At 50.9% G+C, this 24,270-nt stretch overlaps 2 protein-coding genes across 2 annotated transcripts in view; one reads left to right on the forward strand and one right to left on the reverse strand.

Annotated features, from left to right (window-relative positions):
* The first annotated feature begins 107 nt into the window (after positions 1-107).
* Positions 108-16,199, forward strand: smarcal1 (SWI/SNF related, matrix associated, actin dependent regulator of chromatin, subfamily a-like 1). Its single transcript, XM_084478549.1, has 16 exons — positions 108-1,072; positions 1,194-1,244; positions 2,247-2,507; positions 2,634-2,684; positions 3,213-3,396; positions 3,722-3,872; positions 6,017-6,181; positions 6,684-6,749; positions 7,364-7,504; positions 9,021-9,239; positions 10,864-10,934; positions 11,286-11,388; positions 12,380-12,562; positions 15,342-15,442; positions 15,518-15,614; positions 15,964-16,199. The coding sequence occupies exons 1-16, from the start codon at positions 562-564 to the stop codon at positions 16,075-16,077; spliced, it is 2,469 nt and encodes an 822-aa protein (XP_084334675.1). The 5' UTR covers positions 108-561; the 3' UTR covers positions 16,078-16,199.
* A 274-nt stretch (positions 16,200-16,473) lies between these two features.
* The window catches only part of LOC311358855 (thioredoxin domain-containing protein 6-like), a gene marked incomplete at both ends in the record, with an annotated part of 15,611 nt that continues 7,814 nt past the window's right edge, over positions 16,474-24,270 (reverse strand). Inside the window, 9 exons of the mRNA XM_084478958.1 lie at positions 16,474-16,532; positions 17,230-17,400; positions 17,606-17,856; positions 18,487-18,631; positions 19,009-19,160; positions 19,254-19,361; positions 19,438-19,582; positions 20,592-20,785; positions 21,134-21,291. Of these exons, the coding sequence (XP_084335084.1) occupies positions 16,474-16,532; positions 17,230-17,400; positions 17,606-17,856; positions 18,487-18,631; positions 19,009-19,160; positions 19,254-19,361; positions 19,438-19,582; positions 20,592-20,785; positions 21,134-21,291 (1,383 nt within the window). The remainder of the gene's footprint in view (positions 16,533-17,229; positions 17,401-17,605; positions 17,857-18,486; positions 18,632-19,008; positions 19,161-19,253; positions 19,362-19,437; positions 19,583-20,591; positions 20,786-21,133; positions 21,292-24,270) is intronic.

The following is a 24,270-nucleotide window of genomic DNA, read 5'->3' on the forward strand; positions in this document are numbered from 1 at the left end:
ACATTAAAGTGCCTATGTGTGTGCGAATCTAAACGCGGAAGTGGGTGAAAAGACACCTGACGCGTTGTTGTGATACGTCACCTCCGGCGCGGTCAGAGCGCGCACGAGTCAGTCCGTTCAAAACAAGTTAACATTTAGGGTTTAACTCGTAGATTAAGACCAGGATAATTAATTAGTTTAACATGCTGTATTTGGCTCAGTTAAAGCTAATACGATAGCATCGCTTCGTCGACTTTAGGTTTAAAAGGTACGACCGACTTCCTGTTGTTTCAACTTTTAGCAGCAGGCTAGCTGTCAGCGGCTTTACTGTTAGCGCTACAAGTTGTCACTAATTATAATTATTAATGCATAAGGGTTAGGGTTAGGGTTAATTATTAATGCATGCTCTCTAACTCTTAACACAACGACACGTGTTGTCAGCCCGCCCTCCTGGATCATATGGACGATAACAGCTGGGGTCGATGAACTAGTTGGGATCAGTTCTCGGCGGAGAGGGTTTTGTTATATATTATATATTATATAATATATGATATAGGTTATATTCTTATTCTCACACCAGTGATGTCGACTCAGCTGACGTTAGAACAACAGAGGAAGATCGAGGACAATAGAAGGAAGGCTTTAGAGATCAGGGCGAGGAGACTGGCTCATGTGAACCCTGCCAGTCCGCAGTCCTCCATCAACCAGTCCGCCCAGTGCGCGCCCACCGCCAGCCCTGCCTCCAGACTGGGACCACACCGCCACCCCTTCACCCCACCCTTTAAAAAAGACTCTCCAACTTGTGTACAAAGTATTAGTGGCAAACCTTCTGAAAACAAGCCTAGTATCTCACCTAGTAGCTCAGGTGGTGTGGTGGGATCTTTCTACAAACCAGTGGCTCAGTCTCACCCAAGCCCCCAGGGGTCTTGCTCCCTCAGTGGTTCATCTGTGACCGCTGGACCACCCTCCAAAAAGCCCTCCGTCTCCACCAGAGGGAAGTGTGTTCCTCACGTCAAGGACCGCTTCAGGGTAGAAGTGGGCTACCATGCCGAGCTCATTGCTGTTTTCAAATCCATCCAGTCCAAGACTTATGGTAAGTGCTTGCCATGTCGTATGAGCATGTTTCATATATTTGACCTATTGCCGTCATAATCTTACTTGACTCACTATTGTGCGATGATGGTCATGAAGTATTTTTTCTTCCTTCACCGTAGACCCTGCTACAAAAATGTGGAACTTCAGTATGGAGGACTATCGCCAGCTCAGTATGTAGAAAGATATTTCAGTTCCTATGACGACACAAGTATGACCTACATATACCTGTGTAGTAATGACTACTGACTATTGTGTAGTCCAGGAGTCCCGTCAAACGTTGTCCCCCCTCTCAATATGAATTATTTCTAAATGAATGACTGAATTCTGAATTTTGGAATAATTCACACCCTTTTAAAGGTGTTGTTGGTGTCGCCCCCTATGGTTCGTGCTCAGTGAACCTACAACTGCTTGTACTATCGGCCTGTTATACATCCTAGTTTCAGTGGATTAATGGTGCTGCATTTGTGGCTGTGTGGTTCTGTAAAATAGGTAAATATGTAGTGATGGCCTAAAAGTGATCAATTAATATATATATATTTTTGTTTCAGCTGGAATTTGAAGACAGATTTAAAAACGTTTAAATTGTTCCAGATGTTTTTCTTTATCTGAAGGCAACTGGGGGGGGGGGGGTCAGCCCTCTGGCTGGGCCACATTCAGACCGGGCCAACATTTTAGAACATTGTTGAATCTCTCAACAAGGACACAAATCTTTTTGGATCCTTATTATCAAAATGTGTTATTTTGGTAAAGGTTTGAAGTTTAAAGGTAAAGCATTAGGTTGTGAAGTATGAACTAGTTTAAATCTAACTCCCATTTCATGTGACATGTGTACGTCATGTGACATGGTGTCAGATGTGTCAGATGTGACAATGTCACAGATGATCTTGGAGCTCATGAATAATGACATTTTGAAAACAAAAACAGACTATTGTACATGTATTTATTTGTACAAACATAATCGTCTCAAGTATTTACCTCAGTTCCGGACATGAGGCTTTATCCAAGAAGAATCACGGCGGTAAAAAATAAAGTAAAGTGTTGAGGTGATGCATTCTTTTGTTTCATGCAGACGTTAGTCTTTAGGTTGTGTCCGTTTGATTACTTAAAGTAGGCATCACTCTTTGGGAGAAAGTTTTCACACAACACAATCCACATGTTATTGTGTGTCTCAGTGGAGGACGCGGGGGCCCTCCCCTCCGTGCTCCTGAGGCCCCTGGCGGGCATGGAGGCCCTGGACGTGACGGTGGCCCCCGGCCGGGTTCCCGACGCTGCGGCCCTGGGGCCCCTGCTGAAGCTGTGCAGCGGCTGGCAGCGTCCGGGGGCCGTGGTGCAGGGACAGTGCGTCCTGGTGTCCCCGGCGAGGTTCGAGGTGGATGTGAGTTACCACGCCGACGTCATCGCGGCCTTCAAGCAGACGCCATCCAGATGTTATGGTAGGGCTGCGTCCATTGGTCCTAATGTCTCCTCCCTATGCATGGTTGGATGACCAGGCGTTGTCCTCGAGCTGAACGCCACGTGGTCGAGTTAATTTACTAACAACGTGTTTCTATATGCCTCAGACATGAACACGAGGAAGTGGAGCTTTGCACTGGAGGACTACAGAAGACTCCGTAAGCTGCACCCCATCTCTAACACGACACTCACACCTCTGCACTAAAGCAAACGTCTTGGAGAACAAAGCCTACAATGAAAATAAAACCAAGCGCTGCACAGCTGGATTTATGAATACAAAACACAGGACAGAGTGTAGAGTGGAAATCAGAAAGATAAGGTTAGCACCGTACAGTAAATGTAACAAATATGGATGTAGATGTACCAGTCGGGGAGATTCTAACCTAACAAAGAACATGTTTATTTGCGTTACAAGAACAAAATCTGAATTGATATAGAACTTAGAATGGGAACTAGTCCTTTCCAACCACCAGGAGCCACCTAGAGGCGGTTTGATCACAGACAGGCGCCCTGGCGGGGCTAGTGGCTGTTCTAATTAGTGCATGCTAGCTACACATTGACATGCAGAGATGTCTCAGCATTCTTAACGATCTAAACTCAAGCTCAAATCCCCATCAGTGCCTCAGCTCATGCCTCCCATAGCGGCCATGTTGTCCTGACTGTGTGTTCCCCTTCCTGTCGGCCAGTGGAGCAGCTGGGAGCCATAGCGTCGGCGGAGGTGGAGCCTCTGCCCCGGGGGGTGGTCCAGGCCTTCGGGGCCAGGTTCGACGGGACCCTGGTCGGGCCACTCGACGTCCCGGAGGCGGACCTCTCGGCCGTCGACCCCACACTCACAAGCAGCCTCATGCCATTTCAGAGGGACGGGGTCAAGTAGGTGGAGCGTATGTGTCCAAAGGTTTACGACACTTAAAGGTGCTGTAGGTTAAAGAGCTACTCCTGATTCATTAGTGAGAGTTGTCTGAATGGGTTCGTTCTTCAGCTGTTATTGAGCTCTGTGAAACACAAGCTCCCCTTGGCTGCGGGCCTGCCACTGTACGAGACACTTTAGATTTCAGACCACTCCTGCCTGTAACGGAAATAGTACATTTTATCGATCAATGTATTTTTTGACAAAAGTGTGTACAGTTAGACTCTTGTCTCTGACGTGCCCGGTGAGTGCCCTGCTGTAGTACTCATAAGTGGTGGTTCTCCGTAGCTTTGCAGTCTTCAAGGAGGGCCGCCTGCTGCTGGCCGACGACATGGGGCTGGGGAAGACTGTGCAGGCCATCTGCATAGCGGCCTACTACAGGAAGGAGTGGCCGCTGCTGGTGGTGGCACCCTCCTCCGTCAGGTTCACCTGGGCAGAGGTACGTCTGCACGCACGTACATAATCACTCCAACTTCTCCAACTCCAAGGCTGTGCTGCTTCACTAAGATCACACACAACCACTAACTAACCATGCAGTAGTGCGAAGCTGGATAGGACACACGCACAGTCGCACACACTCATCTTATGCATACCAATCAGTTCTATCATCAACATTTATTCACTGCAAATAATAACTTACCTAGTTAGCTTCAGGGCACCAATGTAAGTTAGCTGGGGTTTAAAGTGTACAAATATTTATCTTAAAATATGTAAGATTTGATGTGAAGTGGTGGTGGTATTGATTATGTCCCTCTTTAGTATTTGGTCTCTTTAGATCAGTGTGACGTGTCCTTGGTTGAGAGGCTGCTAGTGCACACCATGGTGCATCACATCTCCAGCTACGCTGAGCACTCACGCTTCTGCTCCCCAACCCTTTTATTACTGGCGTCTCGTTCAGAGCCCTCCTGTGTTTCCAGGAATGGTAGTGCCCCACCCCCTCTTCTGAAGAGGGCAGAGGGAGGATTTGACTTTAATGCATCTCTTACTTTGTGTTAATGTGCAGTGGATAATAACACCAATGAATCACTCCCCTGGCAGGAGACGGCTGACATTTATAAAATATTAAACGATGCTGGTTGTTCATTCATTCACGGGCGTTACTTTGATCACCGTGCATTCTGCTTCCACCTGCGTGCTTGAGGTAGTTTATTTTGTTGACATCATCAAAACATCAGTACCTCAGGGCCCTCATCTCTTCTCACTCCAGTGCTTCACACCTCCTGGCTCTCCCTCATTCCTCCGCCCTCCCTCTCTCATCTCTAGCCTGGTTATGCGCCGCCGGGCTGCGGTGCGTTTCGAGCTGGCCTCATCGCTCTGCTGTCAGCTGATAAGACGAGCGCTCTGTCAGGGCTGTAAATGGTTCTCCTGCCAGCGGCCCTAGCTCTTCCTTTGCATCACATCCATTACACTAATCAGAGGCCTGTAGACGGAGGTGGAGGAAGGGACTCGTCACAGTGCGTCGCACGTTGGAGGACTATGGCAGTCCTTTATCTCTGCCAGGGGCTCCCCTCAGCGCGCGTGCGGGGGGGGGAGCCTCAGTGGCTGTGGGCCGGATCACTTCAAAGCAGACAGGCAGTGGAGCTCAAAGTGAGGTGGAGTCAAATTGACAGGAGTTAGGGGGAGCCAGTGAGCGCTGACTTCAGGAGTGATGGGGCTGGCTACTGAAAAATCCTAGAAAAGATTTTCTAAAATATGAATTGGTCTACTTTTTTTTGTGAATCTTTCCTTGTGTTAATCCTTTGGTAAGCCAGCAATCATTTGAAATTAGTGCTTATTAAATCAGGTTTCAAATGCGCCAACACAATAAAAAGTTGTAAGACAGATTAAGATCCTCTCTCTGGATGTCTGGTTTACTGCAGGATGTCAGAAGATCAGGAGGAACAACTAGTGCTTGTATTAGAACATTTGGGACAACGTCTACAGATGAACAATGTTTAAGTAGGGAACACTAACAGGAGTGTTGTTTTTCTTTGAAGGAATACTCGTTATCTTAATGTAGTCTGTGAGTGAGTTCATCCTTCATCCCTGTGCATCTGTCACATCCATCATCTGCTCCCTGTGGGACATCTGAGCATGTGCAGTTTGAGAATAGTTTGAGTCAATTCGGCTCTAAATGCTCTAAAACAATCAAGATGCCCTTCTATGTATTCAGATTCACAAAGAGGCTAGTGAAAGTCACTCTGCGTCACCTCACCTGCTGCTAGGGCTGGGCGATTAATCTAATTTTGATCATGATTTAGATTTTGAAACGATCACCAAAATAATATAATTTTTTTTCTTTCTCCATAGAAATTGCAGAACAGCTGAATACATATCTGGACATTATTTTCTATTTTACCATTTTGTGTATTTTTTTATGGGGAAATTTCAAAGTTCTCATTAACAAAGTGTTGTTTTTTTTTGGAGAGAAATTATGAATAAATGCATGTTTTCAAACTCAAAAATAATCGTTTGAATAATCAAGATTTCAATATTGACCAAAATAATCATGATTATGATTTTTTCCATAATGGAGCAGCCCTACCTGCTGCCGTTGGTTTTGGTCCTGAAAGGCGTGCCTGTCCCTTCACGCTGTCCCTGCAGGCCTTCCGGCGCTGGCTGCCCCTGCTGGAGGCGGACAGCATCAACGTGGTGGTGAAGGCCAAGGACGAGCTGCGGGGGGGCCTGGTCAACATCGTCAGCTACGACCTCCTCAGCAGGATGGAGAAGCAGCAGCAGGCCGCCCAGCCCTTCCACGTGCTCATCATGGTCAGTGGTCGCCCCAGGGCGTGGGCTTTAGGGCCTGCAGCCTACAGTAGGGGGACCTTGATGAAGACCTCGATGAAGACCCCCTACCTACTCCTGAGTTACATGTGTCTGGCTCCACCCAAAGTCTTGTTCCATCACATTCTAGAAGTAAATAGCTGAAAACCTGACCAGCGTGTTTCCCAGTAGATTTACATTTGGGGGATTTTGCTGACGCTTCTTTTATCCAAAGCGACGTACAACCATTCATGCCCACATTCACACACTGACGGTGGAGTCGACCACGCAGGGCGACAGCAGCCAGCTCGTCAGGAGCAGTCAGGGAGAGGCGTCTCGCTCAGGGACACCTCCACACTCAAATAGGAGGAGCTTGAGGGGATCGAACTAGCAACCTTCCGGCTACCAGCCGCTCTACCCCCTGAGCTACTGTCGCCGGTAGATGTTTGATCTGGGATGGACCTGCGTGATGGTATGACTGTGATTGTATTGCTTTACCTCCTTGCAGGACGAGTCCCACTACCTGAAGAACATGAAGACGGCCCGCTGTAAAGCAGCGTTGCCTCTGCTCAAGGTATCCTGCTCCTCACCTCCACCTGTTCTGACTGAGGCAGAGCTCCCCCATGACAGGGAGCCCCCACTAGGAAGCTAATCAAAATTTCTCGACATGGAGCTGCAGAAGAAGAGTGTGAAAACGAGCCGCTGTATGGTTATGGTCTCAGCAGGCCTCATCACAATATGTCTTTCCTTTGGGCACTTTGATGTCGTCAAAGAGAACCAACCCCAGGTGGTCCGTGCATTTCAAGTACAAAACGGCATACATTACTGGAGCTGGATGATGCAGGGCCACGCAACAGTCTATGATGCAACAATGCAATGCAGTTAGAGGGAACTTTGTCATGCTAGAGGTCCGTGGCCCCACCCCATTGATCTGTTGGCAGGGCTTCTTACATCAAAAGTCCCTGTGTGTCTGCAGCCTTATACATGCACAGAATCCTTTTTGAGTTGATGTTAACCTTCTGCTCAGATGCAGTGGTCTGTAGGTCAACAACAGCCTCAATGATGGGTGTTGACCTAGCCAAGAGGCAGGTGTAAACCCTCTGTCTGAGATACCTCGGGAACCAGCCCTACCCCACCTGACCCTGATCACACTGACCCCCACCTCCCACCTCCCTCCCTTCCCTCCAGGCAGCCAGGCGGGTGGTCCTGCTGTCCGGGACCCCGGCCATGTCCAGACCCTCCGAGCTCTATACCCAGGTGCTGGCAGTCCGGCCCACTCTCTTCCCCCGCTTCCACGAGTTTGGCCTGCGGTACTGCGACGCCAAGCAGGTAACACTCTGTCAGGTCACTCTCTGTCAGGTCACACTCTGCTCTGTCAGGTCACTCTCTGCTCTGTCAGGTCACTCTCTGTCAGGTCACTCTCTGCTCTGTCAGGTCACACTCTGTCAGATCACACTCTGTCAGGTCACACTCTGCTCTGTCAGGTCACACTCTGCTCTGTCAGGTTACACTCTGTCAGATCACACTCTGTCAGGTCACTCTCTGTCAGGTCACTCTCTGTCAGGTCACTCTCTGTCAGGTCACACTCTGTCAGGTCACTCTCTGTCAGATCACACTCTGTCAGGTCACTCTCTGTCAGGTCACTCTCTGTCAAGTCACACTCTGTCAGGTCACACTCTGTCAGGTCACACTCTGTCAGGTCACTCTCTGTCAGGTCACACTCTGTCAGGTCACTCTCTGCTCTGTCAGGTCACACTCTGTCAGGTCACTCTCTGTCAGGTCACACTCTGTCAGGTCACTCTCTGTCAGGTCACTCTCTGCTCTGTCAGGTCACTCTCTGTCAGGTCACACTCTGTCAGGTCACTCTCTGTCAGGTCACACTCTGTCAGGTCACTCTCTGTCAGGTCACTCTCTGTCAGGTCACACTCTGTCAGGTCACTCTCTGTCAGGTTACACTCTGTCAGGTACACTCTGTCAGGTACACTCTGGCTCTCAGTTGTATTCCACAGAGCTCAAAGCGATCTCCACATCCCCGCTGGGAGCCCGGGTGCATTAAGGGTTTTAATTGGGTTTGAAAGGGAGCGTCTGAGCACAGAGGACTGCAGTGGAGGGATTATCTGCCTTCTCCACGTCTCTGCGCTTACACCACTCTGCTGTAGAGTTCTTCCCCCTTCAGAGTACAGCGCAGATAACCTCCACCTAAGGCTGTCAGGCTCATCACGGTCACTGAGGGGAATTTGCATTTTTGCATTCATTGATTGACTTTTAGTGAGACGTGCTCCGCGTACATGAGTGATGCTGCATACGTTAGCTTTTGAATATAAACAAGGTCAAAATGAATGTAGTACTGCTTTTTTTCCCATTATTATTATTTAATGTTAATTGAATGTTAATTAACAGTTGCAGTGAAATATATTTATATTATTATTTTATTTAGATTAATCATTCAAGTAATTTGAAATGTTGACGCCTTTAAGTAATATTTCAGCCATTCTGCACATGTGGCCATATAATACGTGAAGTTTAGGTCGTTTGCAAGTGAACGCTTCATACTAAAGGGAGGTGAAGTAGATCTACCTTGACATCTCTGTCTACCTCGCTCTACCTCGACATCTCTGTCCCCAAACCTCAAGCTCACTTGGGGCTGGGACTCCTCTGTCTCTCTAGCTGACCTGGGGCTGGGACTCCTCTGTCTCTCTAGCTGCCCTGGGGCTGGGACTCCTCTGTCTCTCTAGCTGCCCTGGGGCTGGGACTCCTCTGTCTCTCTAGCTGCCCTGGGGCTGGGACTCCTCTGTCTGTCTCTCTAGCTGACCTGGGGCTGGGACTCCTCTGTCTGTCTCTCAAGCTGACCTGGGGCTGGGACTACTCTGGCTCCTCCCACCTGGGTGAGCTGCGTCTGCTGCTGCAGGAGGGCCTGATGCTGCGCCGTCTGAAGACGGAGGTGCTGTCCCAGCTGCCGGCCAAGCAGCGTAAGGTGGTGGTGGTGACCATCGACGCGGTGGGCGCCCGCATCAAGGTGGCCCTGGGCGCGGCGGCCAAGGAGCTGGCCAAGCAGCAGTCCAACGCAAGTCTCCTGTCTCCTCACTTTCCTCACAGGCTTTCCTGGGGGGACGACATGGGAAGGAAAAGCTTTAAAGATCCCATGTTGTGCTTTTTTAGGGTTAATAATTGCATTTGGAGTTACTACTAGAATAGGGTTGCATGCCTTTATGTTAACAATACCCCTTATTATTCACACACTGTTTGCAAAACCAATTTCATCTTCTTTTAAAAACATTCTGTTTTGTATCACGTCGCTTTAAGGCCCCCCTCCCGAGTAGCCCAGTCTGCTGTGATTGGTCGAACACTTTCCGTGTGTCGGCACATTCACGCCCCAGAGAGGTTGTAAACATTGCCGGGAGGCGGGACTTCTGAACTTCAGCACCGCCCACTGCACAGTCTAATGACACACTGTTAATGCCGCCTTCAAAACGGCTCGGAGGTCTGGAAGCTCTTACGTGTCTTTACGTAAACCTTCCCTTCTTCCGAAATAAGAGCGTTCAGGAAACGCCCTTCAGAAGTTCGTAGGCTATGACATAAAACCGGAAAAACAGATCCTTGAGACTAGACTTCAACAACAAGTATGGATGCCCGCATAATGTATCGTAATGCAAATGTTAGAATGGGTGTTAAGTTCAGCTCTAGTGCTTGCTGCAAGTTGACTTTAGTCTATCAATGAAATGGGCAGCCATTGTTGTGACGTGATCTCGGAGGACTCGGGTTGGTTTACGTCTGCACGAAACTCGACCCTACAGAGTAACTCTGTAGCTGTAACTCAGAGAAACTCTGAGCGTTTTGAAGGCGGCATAAGTCTTGATCCAAACAAGCAGTTTCACTCCCTTATTGAGGGGCGTTCTCGTGGGCGAGAATACTCCCCCTGGCTCAGACTTAGATTGTTCTAGCTTAGCAGACGTAAAACATGAATACATACGGCATATAACTGTCTAAAGCAAAGGGAAAAGTGGAAAAAGCATGATATCACCACTTTAAACAGAAGAAGTTAGATTTATTTACAGTGATAATCATCAGTTCGTTGTTCAGTTGTCACCAATTAAAGTGAACTTGGTGAGAGGTCTAAGGAGCGGTCATTACCTCCCACGGTGTCTCAGGGATGGAACCCAGCTTAGCAGACCAGACCTGTGGTTCATGTTCTGAGCCTCACATGTCTCCTAGGTCAGAGGAGAGCTCAATATACTCTTGGATCCATTCCATTCCCAATTCCGGGCATAGGGTGTAAAGCCAGATGGAATAAACGTGTCTGCTTCCACATGAATGTGTGGCCAGATGTAAAGAACTAGGATGAGTCGCGTACTAATGTAGGCCCAACGACAGCCTCTCATCCGCCGCGGTGGACCAACACACCAATCCCCATAATGAAGTGTGATTAGGACCACTTCAAAGACACTCTCCCATTCTGCCACTCCAACCGAAGTGGCCTTTCACAATTTAAAGGCCTGCTTCATTCCGACCAATGAAAATCACCCTTTACAACACAACCAAGTAGTCTGAAGACTCGTCGCGTGGCGCCGGGTGACCTTGATGCATGTGGTAGTGCTCTGAACGCTAATGGCCTGGTGGTGGCTCGTCTTATCAGATGGTCAGACCTCTGTGCCACTCCGTGTCTCACCAGCCTCTCTGTCCTCCTGTAGAAGACCAAGGAGAAGGAAGCCCTGCTCGTCTTCTACAACCACACGGCCGACGCCAAGGTCCAGGCCATCACGTACGTCCACCAGGAGGCGCTCTGTCTGAGGCTCCATGAAACCAGGACCAGTATCCCACCAGCAGGAGACTGGTTATCCTGGGCAGCTCACAGTATCCCACCAGTAACAGACTGATTGTACTGGACTGCTCCCAGTGTCCCACCTGTAAGAGACTGGTTGTCCTAGGCAGCTTCACCAGTAGGAGACTGGTTGTCCTAGGCAGCTTCACCAGTAGGAGACTGGTTGTCCTAGGCAGCTTCACCAGTAGGAGACTGGTTGTCCTAGGCAGCTTCACCAATAGGAGACTGGTTGTGCTGGGTGAATAGATGTGTATTCCATGTGTGTGAGGTGTGATGTGTGGTCTCTTCCAGGGAGTACATCATGGACATGCTGGATTGTGGAAGGGAGAAGTTCCTGGTGTTCGCCCATCATAAGACGGTGCTGGACAGCATCACTGAGGAACTGGGGAAGAAGGTCAGTGAGCCGTTGGTCTTCATGGTCAGGTCAGGCTCCTAGTTGTCCCGTTCTCTGTGGGCCGGTCCTGGTTGAGAAGGTCTCTGTGTTGGTCTGACGGCTCATTGATCTCAATCTTTATAGTCCTGACCTTTTAATCTATTTAGTCCTGCAGCGTTCCAACAGTGGAATAGAGCCGCTGTGTTGATGCCTCATCTGTTATATTCAGCAGCTTTTCTCTCTCAACCAGGTCAGGTTTTCCATCATTTATAATCAATATTAGGATTAGGTTTAAAGAGAGAATTCGTTTTCTGACACCTTTTTGTATTCACCACTCCTACTACCCTACCCACAATGCATTGGGGTCAAAGTTGTTTGTGTTTCCAGAAGAAGAGCAGTGGTCATGTCTAGTTATTAATACTATTATATTATAGATATATTATTAATCCTATTAAACAGTCTTATTAACTAGACATGACCACCGCCCTGGACTGCTCTTTGAGTTCTCGTCTTAACGGGAGACGTTTCCACTAGTGTTTATTAAGATCCCAGCACACCTGAAAAGAGGATTCAACTCAAAACCAGTGTTTTAGATAGCATCTATTATTGGCAATCCTCATTATCTTCAATAGTTACATTTTTATTTATAACAGTATAAAAGGCTTCCGGAGGGGAAGTGTTCAACTGGACTCTGCATAGCCACCCCCTCCCACCCCTCCTACGTACTGTATGTTGTACGTCCTGGCACTTAATGTACGCACTTATTGTATGTTCTACTTAGGTACAGTACCTAGTTGTGTAGCATCTTCTCCTAGCTGTCTGTGTTGTATACAGGGAACGGGTTAAACTAACAATTGTTAGCGCTTGGCACTTGTTTCTATGACCATCCTTACTGCACCGACAGCCATATAGCGTTGTTTCTCTTTGGTGTGACTAATGTACTTATTGTCAGTCTCTCTGGATGAAAGCGTGTGCTGAATGTAAGTGGAGCTAAAGCCCTGGCTCTCCCCAGAGCGTGCCGTTCATCCGCATCGACGGCAGCACCCCGTCGGCCGAGCGCCAGCAGCTGTGTGACGTCTTCCAGCGCGGGGCGGGCCGCTGCGTGGCCGTGCTCTCCATCACCGCCGCCAACATGGGCCTCACCCTGCACGCCGCCAGCCTGGTGGTGTTCGCTGAGCTCTTCTGGAACCCCGGGGTAGGAGGAGCCAGCGTCTGCAGGGGGACAGGGGGAGGAGCCACAGGGGTACAGGGGGAGGAGCCACAGGGGTACAGTGGGAGGAGCCACCATCTGCAGGGATACGGTAGGGTACAGTAGGGTACGGTAGGAGGTAAGGTAGGGTACGGTAGGAGGTACAGTAGGGTAGGGTACAGTAGGAGGTGTACCTCCTACTGTACCCTACCCTACCTACTGTAGGAGGTGTACCTCCTACAGTAGGAGGTACGGTAGGGTATAGTAGGAGGAGCCAGTGGGTACAGTAGGAGGAGCCAGTGGGTACAGTAGGGTATGGTAGGAGGTACAGTAGGGTACGGTGGGGTACAGTAGGAGGTACGGTGGGGTACAGTAGGATGTACGGTGGGGTACAGTAGGGTACGGTAGGGGGTACGGTAGGAGGTACAGTAGGGTACGGTAGGAGGTACGGTGGGGTACAGTAGGGTACGGTAGGAGGTACAGTAGGGTACGGTGGGGTACAGTAGGGTACGGTGGGGTACGGTAGGAGGTACGGTAGGGTATGGTGGGGTACAGTAGGGTATGGTGGGGTACAGAAGGGTACGGTAGGGTACAGTAGGGTACGGTGGGGTACAGAAGGGTACAGTGGGGTACAGTAGGAGGTACGGTAGGAGGTACAGTATGGTAGGAGGTACAGTAGGGTACGGTAGGAGGTACAGTAGGGTACGGTGGGGTACAGTAGGGTATGGTAGGAGGTACGGTAGGAGGTACAGTAGGGTACAGTGGGGTACGGTAGGGTATGGTGGGGTACGGTAGGAGGTACGGTAGGGTACGGTAGGAGGTACGGTGGGGTACGGTAGGAGGTACAGTAGGGTACGGTGGGGTACAGTAGGGTACGGTAGGAGGTGCAGTAGGGTACGGTGGGGTACGGTAGGAGGTACAGTAGGGTACGGTGGGGTTAACCCTTAAGCCCAGTTCAGACCAAAGATTCGCGACGCAACTGCTTGCAACTTGCGACTCCTTGCGACGATACGGGCTGAGACGTTCTAAAAACTGGGCAGTTCACACTGCTGCACCGGGCGGCGACGGCAGGTGGTTTATAGCAACTCTGAACGCTCTGGCACAGCTGAGAGCCGCATCAGCATCACTTCCATCCTGCTAAATAGTAACCTAACTTAGGTTTGCGATTAGTTTTATTTTGGTTGAGAGTAGGCTAGAGTTGCTGTGTTTCGCCATTCTCCACTACGTCTACATTGTAGTAATTCGCTGGAGCTTATTTTGTTTAGATCCCGCTAGTTGGATACATTGCATTCTTTCGTAGTGGCGACTTCTCGACTGCAAGGGAAGCTTGGCTTCACCTAAAATTTCGAAAATTAAATGGTCAGATATATACTGTTGTGTTAACATTTCATTGATAAAAAATGCATTAGAACACGTCCATCTCGAAGACGAGTTTGTTCAAAATCAGCTGCTTATCGCAGGTCGACTGACTCGATTTCCTTCTCATACACTTACGTGTTTAATTTGCGTGTGTTTAGACAGATGGGCGCGCAGACACATGCGCACCAAGCATCACCCGCATTCATTCATTCTTTTAAACACTCACTCGTGGTAAAACTATGTTTTCTCACAATCAAATATTCATCAATTCTAAAAGTAATGGGCTTGTACACGATGTCTTTGTCAAGAATATATGTGTTTGCTGTACAGTGTTTGCAGATGCATTGATTTAAAAGTACAACTGACCGCTGTATCAGCTGTTCTTTCCCAAATCATTTAACCAATCATTTACCCTAAAACTAGATTTTGTTTTTTTGAAGCCTGGAATATACTTTGCTAGAATGTATTATTGTTATTATTATTATTTTAACGCATGGCATAGCCTACTATACTTCATTCATGTTCATTCATGCAGCCCTATGGAAAAAAATTGTTTCCACAATCCACACACTATTTATATGCAGTTTCACACGTATGAATAATCTTTGACATCATTATATTTAACATGCAAGTGTAGTGGTGCCTGGTTGCTGCGGGGGAAAATCAGCTTTGCGCCGGGTGCAAACTAGCAACGACACATGCATCTGTGTAGAAAGTCAATTGCGCCGGACGCAAGATAGGGCCCTTCTTCTGTTTGGCGCACATGGCTAATTTGCATACGTGCACAGGACTGTCGGAGTGGGAGCACGTTGGACTGGCAGCATGTAACCATAACAACAGCTAACGTGTAACGGTAACGGTGGTCCCGTTAAAATAATGTCAATGAATCAGCTCAAGCCTAACATTATCTACAATCGTTGTTCTGGAACCAAAGATAATACCGTTAGCATCTACAACTTGTAGGCCTATTTAATAAGCCTAAATTGTTCTGTGCTGTGTCCTGATTGGCTGAAGAGAAATAGCCACATCGTTGTGTTCTAAAACTGGACCTGGCGATTTGACATGTTCAATCTTTGGCGACTCCTTGCCACGCCTTGCAACGCCTTGAGACGACTTGCGACGACCAGTTCACACTGCTGCAACTTTTCCCCTGCGATGTTCTAAAACCGTCTCGTTGCAAGTCGTTGCATCGCAAATCTTTGGTCTGAACTGGGCTTTAACCCTGGCCGGTCCGTTAACCACACAGATCAGATCATAAAGCCACTGCAAGGGAATTGTTTCTGTGATGAGTTGAAACTCATCTTAAATTGTATTTATTCTAAGCTTCATCTTCTCTAAACAGTGGATGGTTGTCTGTCGACACACAGTTGTGTTTTATAAACTGGGGTGCAGTGGATGGTGTAAAGCTGTGGTTCCTCTGGTCCAGGTGCTGATCCAGGCTGAGGACCGGGTGCACCGCATCGGGCAGACCAGCAACGTGGACATCCACTACTTGGTGGCCAAGGGCACCGCCGACGACCACCTCTGGTACGGCCCCCCCCAGGCGGACAGGGCTCCAGACATAGGGAGGGCGGGTCTGATGATGTGATGTGCTCCCTCCAGGCCCATGATCCAGAAGAAGATGAACGTCCTGGAGAAGGTGGGTCTGTCGGAGTCCAACCTCTCAGACAAGGCCCTCAGCGCCAACTTCCACTCCAAGGTGAGCCAGACACAGGGGCCGTGTGTGTGTGTGTGTGTATATATGTGTGTTGCCTTCACCAGATACAGGGGTCCTGTGTGTGTGTATTGCCTTCACCAGATACAGGGGTTGTGTGTGTGTTGCAGTGATAATGGTGTTTAATTCCTAACCCAAGGGTTTACTGGGTTTGATCTCCAATATCCTTAGCTTCTACCTGTAGACAGCGTTCAGCCTTACCCCCACCTGCTCCTTACTGTTCATTATCCCTCAGTAGTTTAAGGGCCTTACCCCCACCTGCTCCTTACTGTTCATTATCCCTCAGTAGTTAAGTGGGGTGTAACAGTTCAGTCCGTTGTGTTTGTGTGTCCAGGACTGGCAGCAGAGGACCATCACCCAGATGTTCGAGAGGTCCTTCGCTGAGGAGGACGGTTGGGACGAGGACCTGCTGCTGGAGGCGGTAGAGGAGGTGGAGGCCCCCCCCTAGCCTCGTGGAGGCCCAAAGCCCCAGCAAGAGGCGGCGTGTCCAACAATGAGATACTGGTGGACTGTACCGTGTATCATGTCTGTTGGATTAGTATATGTTGTATATAAGTAACACAATAAACTATTTCTTTTTTAAAATAAAGAACGAGTCATCAGTGTATCTCTCCTGGTTGCCATGGTGATAAAGGATGCTCTGAAACATCCTTCAGGACCAGATGGCCGTCCCTGCCTCCAGGACCAGACCCCCCCAGCCAGCCCAGGGGCCCTGCCTCCAGGACCAGACCCCCCAGCCAGCCCAGGGGCCCTGCCTTCAGGACCAGACCCCCCAGCCAGCCCAGGGGGCCCTGCCTCCAGGACCAACCTATGTTGGTCTAAAGGCAGAGACCCGGTCTGGGGTCTAGCTCCTGGTGGGGGGTATAGGTCTAAAGGCAGAGACCTGGTCTGGGGGTCTAGCTCCTTGGGGGGGCGGGTGGGGGTTGTATGTTGAGAACTCAGCGGGGAAATGGAGTTTGTTGCAGTGGAACTGAAGACCACGACGTTGGAAAACAGTTAATTTTATTAGAGTGGGACGTAGCTCCATTAATGCTGAATGGACTGCATTTCTATAGTGCTTTACCGGTACTAACCAGCGCTTAACAATATTGCCTCACATCCACCCATTCACACACCGAAGGTGGTGTCAACCACGCAGGGCGACAGCCGGCTGGTCAGGAACGGTCAGGGTGAGGCGTCTCGCTCAGGGACACCTCGGCACTCAGCTAGGAGGAGCCGGGGATCCAACTAGCAACCTTCTGGTTACCAGCCAACCTGCTCTAACCCCCTGAGCCGCATGCCTCAGCCATTACAACGCTGCTCCTCCTGGTTCTGCTGCTGGACCCCCGGGCTCATCACCTGTAGAGGACAGGAGCCTTTTTGCTTTATCCCATCTATTCAAACGTGTAAGTGTCTTACAGCAATATTTCACCCATCAGTATTATATGACATGCATTTATATTGGTCCGCAATCTTACAAACTACGTGAAGGGATGCACATTCTGAACTCTCTTCTGCAGCGACCCATTTGAAGCCAAATGTCCAGAATGGGTGAGCTGCTGCTTTAAGATGAGCTGCAGCTCAGGATCTGTTGAACCCTACAGACAATAAAACTGTTCACCTGTCTCCTGCTGGTTAGGGGCCCCTGGGGAGGGGCCGGACCCAGAGACACGCTTCCTCTCAGCTCCCTGCTGATCAGGGGGCCCTGGGGAGGGGCCCTCAGCCCCCTGCTGATCAGGGGGCCCTGAGGGGCCATGCCCCTCTGCCTCTGTTACTGGCTCCTCTGCTTCTCCTAGAAGAGAAATATAAATCAGACTTTATTGATGTCACACAGGAATATCATCACCTTGGGCCCCTGTGGGCCCCCAGGAAGGTCTACCTTGGGGGGGGGGTCCTTAGCTCGTCTACCTTGGGGGGGGTCAGCAGGTCTACCTGGGGGGGGTCAGCAGGTCTACCTGGGGGGTCAGCAGGTCTACCAGGGGGGTCAGCAGGTCTACCTGGGGGGTCAGCAGGTCCAGAGGGCCCCGGCTCTGAGGAGAGGTCTCCAAACAGGCGGAGGATCTGGTCCTGGGCGTGCTGCTCGCTGGAGGAGCCGTGCACGGCGGGGTGGAGGAGGTCGGAGGAGAAGCGGGCCCTCAGGGAGCCGGGGGCCGCGTCCCTGGCTTCCACCGGGTCCATGGGGCCCATTAGGGCCCCCCACTCCTCCACGGCGTTCTCCTTGGTGAGCACCAGCAGCAGGCTGGGGCCCCTGAGCCAGGCAGTGGAAGGGTCAAACACACACTCACCACATCGCCCTTAAACACTTAAATACATCACTGGTCTCTAGTGGTGAATTACTAAACATTAAGGTCTCTAGTGGTGACTTAGTAAACACTAAGGTCTCTATTGGTGACTTAGTAAACACTAAGGTCTCTAGTAGTAACGTGTCCAGTGTTATCCCTGTAGAATGCTGTACATTTCTTAACATACCTTCCCTGCAGCTTACAAAGTAGGATAACTATTTGATTGGATCAATATATTTCCCATTTGTTAGTTGATTAGCATTTGGCAGATATCAGATATCTAGAAAGTCAGGTTCCTCGACCAAGATGCACAAAGCAGCGGCTCAGAGTCGCACTAAAGAGTGGAGGGCAGATCCTGGGAGCGGCGACTCCTGCAGGCGGTTGAGCAACGCAGCGATGAGGCTGAAGGAGGTGAGATCTCCGTTTAGGAACTGATGAAGATGAAGAACTTCACCAGCCCCCTTCCTCAGGCGGCCCCACAAGACGGCTTTAAGTTGCTGAGATGAAATGTGTAAAGGCGGCCAGCCGGCTCTGGCAGACTGAGCAGACCTCCTGGTTGAGCCCCAGGAGGCTGTGGAGGATGGACGGATTCTAACCCACACAGGACCTCCAGGAGCGGGGTGAAGACCGACTGGCCTCGCTGCTCCTGGTACCAGTCCTCCGCCTCCTCCCTGCTCAGAACCGCCTCCTTCTCCCGGACCACAGAGAACCCAGCGGTCCGGACCTCCTCCAGGATCTCCTCTGGGTTGGAGGAGAGCAGAACCTCTCGTTATTGGTCAGACATTAACGAGGAGTCGCTGGTGGTTAATGAAATGATTGAGTTTCAGGCTCCACAGTTACTTGATCCGAGCAGGATTCGGACTCTGATTCAGATGACTTATTGTTTCTGGGGAAATTATTTGTATTGAAAATGATCAGCTTAACAGAAAACAGAATGAATGTAAATCAATTCTATAAAACACTAAATGACATTTGCATTTACTTGACCTTCTTGACTTTGTACCTCAAAGTAAGAGGGTTGAGGGAGTGAAGACATGAGGCACTGTGTCTACGACGTGGTCACTGCAGGTCACAGGGGGGGTCAGGGGTCAGGGGTCGGGGGGGGGTCAGGGGCTGACCTCTATGCTGCTGCAGGGCGCCCGGTGTGATGAGGGCCAGGGTGCGCTGGACGGGGAACAGCAGGTCGATCTCCCTCTGGGCCTCGTCGGCGCTGGCACTGCCGTGCAGCTGGTTCAGCGGCTCCGTCTCCACGGCGAACAGCGCTCTGAAGCTGACCATATGACCCATGTCTGTAAAGACATATCGGGGGGGGGGGGGGGGGGGGGGGGGGGGGTACAGGGGGGGGGGAGAGTCTGGGTCTCACCAGTCCGGGTCCTCCTCCCTGGCCTGGGTGAGGTCCGCCGGCCCCAGGAGGGCCCTCCAGGTCTGGACGGCGTGGTCCTGGACCAGGACCAGGGCCAGGACGGGCCCGCTGCAGACACACACACAGGCCCGGTCAGGAGGGGGGGGTGGGCGGATCAGGAGGTGGGGGGGGGGCGGGGGGTCACCTGGTCATGCTGAGCTGCAGGGCGGGGCAGGGCTCCTCGTAGGCATGGTGACGGTAGAACAGTCTCACCTGGTCCTCTGTCATGGTCAGCTCCCTCCGCAGGGCCACCCTGAAGCCCGCCGCCGCGACCCGGGACAGGAGCTCCTCTACAGACACTCTCAGCTCATTACACACATTAGACATATTGTATATATATTATACTATATGTATTATACTATATATATTATACTATATGTATTATACTATGTATTATACTATATGTATTATACTATATATATTATACTATATGTATTATACTATATGTATTATACTATATGTATTTACTTTATGTATTATACTATATGTATTATACTATATATATTATACTATATATATTATACTATATTTATTACACGGCTCTTCTCAATGCTGTGGAATGCTCCGTTCACTTGCATGGGCCTTCCCGACTTCCGGTGGTGAATTATTTTTCAATAATGACCGTTGCTAAGCATATAATGACCTCTGTCAAGGAAAGTGGATTTTTTGCCGTCTTTCGTATCACTCCGCAAGTAGTCCGGTAACTTATCAACCCCAGTGTAATCGGTTGGTAAGCGACGTCTAGTCTTTGGCGGACTATTTCTCTGCTGATCAACACTACGAATGCTGGTAACAAATAAATTGAAAAAAGTTATTTTTGTTATTTTTGTTATTTTTTCGTTTTGGCGAATAAGCCGAATAATGTATAGAACGTGGCCGGTCATTATCTAAAATAAGCCCCTTCAGGGCGAAGGGCTTTGTGTTTGTGTCCGGTTCGCCTTGTCGGGGCTTATTTTCCCGATAATGACCAGCGTCCTGTACATTATCTATACCTTATCCCTTACATATCGTCTGCCTGCATCTTAAATGATGACCACAGTGCAAAGAGTCAAGAGGAGCAAAAAAAACACATACCCCCATGCAAACTATGGTGTGTGTGTGTGTGTGTATGTTTATGTGTAGTGCGTGTGTGTGTGTGTGTGTGCTTGCGCGTGTGAGCATGTGTGCGTGTGTGTGTGTGTGTGCGTGTGTGTGTGTGTGTGTGTGTGTGTGTGTGTGTGTGTGTGCGTGTGCATGTGTGCCTGCGTGTGTGTGTGATTACATGACTCCTCCCCCCCGCTGGGTGTGTGTTGGCCTCACCGCTGCGGTCCCTGGCGGCGGCCGGGCGGAGCAGTGCCAGCGTCCGCTCCCCGCGCCCTTCCTGCCCGCGCCGCCCCGCCCCGCCCGGGCTGCCGCGGGGGAGGAGGAGGGCCCGCTCCCGGCCGGCCTGGAGGACGTCGGCGCTGCCGTGCACGGCGCTGAGTGGTGCCCGCGTGCCGTACTGCGCCCGCAAGCTGAGGGGGAGGGGGGGCAGATGGTGTCTCTACAGGAGGCCACGGAGCTCCAAGGAAGGAACAGGACACTGCGTGTGTGTGTGTGTGTGTGTGTGTGTGTGTGTGGTGTACGGTCCTCGTGTGGGTCTGAGGACGACACAGTCAGCGCTGTTCCCTAATTCGACACGGGTTACAGCCTGTTTCCTGTGGGCTGTGTGTCTGTCTGTCCGTGTGGTGTTCATGTAGATCTACAGGACGACGTACGCTGAACCTAAAGCTAAAGTGTGAATGCTTCACATCGTCATGGTGATAACAAACGCCGGCTGGCGTCAGAGGCCCGCCGGGCCGCGAGGGGGATGGAAGAACAACCTGTGTGGTTTGTCCCTCTTGGCTTCCTCTACATCAGCGGGCCCCATGAAGTCCAGCCAGGCCTGGACCACGCCAGCCGGCCCCGCCCCCGCCCGGGACAGCAGCAGGATGTGGGAGGGCCCACTGCACATGGACCGCACCAGCTCCTCAAAGTAGGGCTGAAACCACCGCACACATACAATACACACACAATACACACACAGACATACCCCACCTCGTTAATAAATACACACAATATACAGAGATACATAACGAGGAAGACATGGCCAGATAGTGGAGTCTAGGGGTAAGGTAAGGCATCCCTATACTGTCTCTGTACTGTCTAACCCCTACCTGCTCCTTAATGACCTGTCTCTGTACTGTCTAACCCCTACCTGCTCCTTAATGACCCGTCTCTGTACTGTCTAACCCCTACCTGCTCCTTAGTGACCTGTCTCTGTACTGTCTAACCCCTACCTGCTCCTTAATGACCCGTCTCTGTACTGTCTAACCCCTACCTGCTCCTTAGTGACCCGTCTCTGTACTGTCTAACCCCTACCTGCTCCTTAATGACCCGTCTCTGTACTGTATAATCCCTACCTGCTCCTTAATGACCTGTCTCTGTACTGTCTAACCCCTACCTGCTCCTTATTATCATGGAACTGAATATTCTGTTAAAGACCGGGTAAACCAAATTCAGTATTTTTCTTCTCATCCTCATCCTCATCGTCGTCCGCTTATCCGGGGTCGGGTCGCGGGGGCAGCAGCTCAAGCAGGGGGCCCCAGACTTCCCTTTCCCGGGCCACATTGACCAGCTCTGACGGGGGGATCCCGAGGCGTTCCCAGGCCAGTGTTGAGATATAATCTCTCCACCTAGTCCTGGGTCTTCCCCGGGGTCTCCTCCCCACTGGTCGTGCCTGGAACACCTCCCAAGGGAGGCGTCCAGTGGGCATCCTTACCAGATGCCCGAACCACCTCAACTGACTCCTTTCTAAGCAAAGGAGCAGCGGCTCTAATCCGAGTTCCTCCCGGATGACTGAACTTCTCACCCTATCCCTAAGGGAGAAGCCAGCCACCCTCCTGAGAAAACTCATCTCGGCCGCTTGTATCCGCGATCTCGTCCTTTCGGTCATCACCCACCCCTCATGACCATAGGTGAGGGTAGGAACGAAGATCGACCGGTAGATCGAGAGCTTTGCCTTGCGGCTCAGCTCTCTTTTCGTCACAACAGTGCGGTACAGCGAACGCAATACCGCCCCCGCTGCTCCGATTCTCCGGCCAATCTCACGCTCCATCGTACCCTCACTCGCGAACAAGACCCCGAGGTACTTAAACTCCTTCACTTGGGCTAAGGACTCATTTCCTACCCGGAGAGGGCAATCCACCGGTTTCCTGCTAAGAGTCATGGCCTCAGATTTAGTGGTGCTGATCTTCATCCCAGCCGCTTCACACTCGGCAGCCAGCCGATCCAGTGAGTGCTGAAGGTCACAGGCCGATGATGCCATTAGGACCACATCATCTGCAAAGAGCAGTGATGCGATCCTCAGATCACCGAACTGCAACCCCTCCCCACCACGACTACGCCTCGATATCCTGTCCATGAATATCACAAACAGGATTGGTGACAAGGCGCAGCCCTGGCGGAGGCCAACACCCACCGGGAACGGAACTGATTGGCTGCCGAGAATGCGGACACAGCTCTCGCTTTGGGAGTACAGAGATTGGATGGCCCTGAGGAATGAACCCCTTACCCCGTACTCCCGCAGCACCTCCCACAGTTTCTCCCGGGGGACCCGGTCATATGCCTTCTCCAAATCCACAAAACACATGTAGACCGGATGGGCATACTCCCAGGCCCCCTCCAGGATCCTTGCGAGAGTGAAGAGCTGATCCGTAGTTCCACGTCCAGGGCGGAAACCGCATTGTTCCTCTTCAATCTGAGGTTCGACAATCGGCCGAACCCTCCTTTCCAGCACCTTAGAGTAGACTTTCCCAGGGAGGCTGAGAAGTGTGATACCCCGGTAATTGGCACACACTCTCCGGTCCCCCTTTTTGAACAGGGGAACCACCACCCCGGTTTGCCACTCCTTTGGCACTGTACCAGACTCCCACGCAATGTTGAATAGGCGTGTCAGCCAAGACAGCCCCTCAACACCCAGAGCCTTTAGCATTTCTGGCTGGATCTCATCAATCCCTGGGGCTTTGCCACTGCGGAGATGTTTAACTACCTCAGTGACTTCCACCAGGGAAATTGACGATGAACCACCATCAACCTCGAGCTCTGCCTCCAACATAGAGGACGTGTTAGTCGGATTCAGGAGTTCCTCAAAGTGTTCCTTCCAACGTTCGACTACCTCCTCAGTCGAGGTCAACAGAGTCCCACCCTTACTGTACACAGCTTGGATGTTTCCCCGTTTCCCCCTTCTGAGGTGTCGGATGGTCTTCCAGAAACACTTTGGTGCCGACCGAAAGTCCTTCTCCATGTCCTCTCCGAACTTCTCCCACACCCGCTGCTTAGCCTCCGACACGGCAGCGGCTGCAGCCCTTCGAGCCTGCCGGTACCCTGCAACTGCGTCAGGAGTCCTCCGGGATAACATACCCCGGAAGGCCTCCTTCTTCAGTCGGACGGCTTCCCTGACCACCGGTGTCCACCACGGTGTCCGAGGGTTACCGCCCCTTGAGGAACCTAAGACCCTGAGGCCACAGCTCACCACCGCAGCTTCAGCAATGGAGGCTTTGAACACTGCCCACTCTGGCTCAATGCCCCCAACCTCCACAGGGATGCTAGAAAAGCTCCGCCGGAGGTGTGAGTTGAACATCTCTAGGACGGGAGCCTCCTCCAGACGTTCCCAATTCACCCGCACTACCCGTTTGGGCTTACCAGGTCTGTCCAGACTCTTCCCCCATTCCCTGATCCAACTCACCACCAGATGGTGGTCGGTTGACAGTTCCGCCCCTCTCTTCACCCGAGTGTCCAAAACATACGGCCTCAGATCAGATGACACGATCACGAAATCGATCATCGATCTTCGGCCTAGGGTACTCTGGTACCAGGTACACTTATGAGCACCCTTATGTTCGAACATGGTGTTCGTTATGGACAATCCATGGCTAGCACAGAAGTCCAGTAACAAACGACCACTAGGGTTTAGATCAGG

This window comes from Micromesistius poutassou (assembly GCF_964030765.1).
Source record: "Micromesistius poutassou genome assembly, chromosome: 14".
Lineage (NCBI taxonomy): Eukaryota > Metazoa > Chordata > Actinopteri > Gadiformes > Gadidae > Micromesistius > Micromesistius poutassou.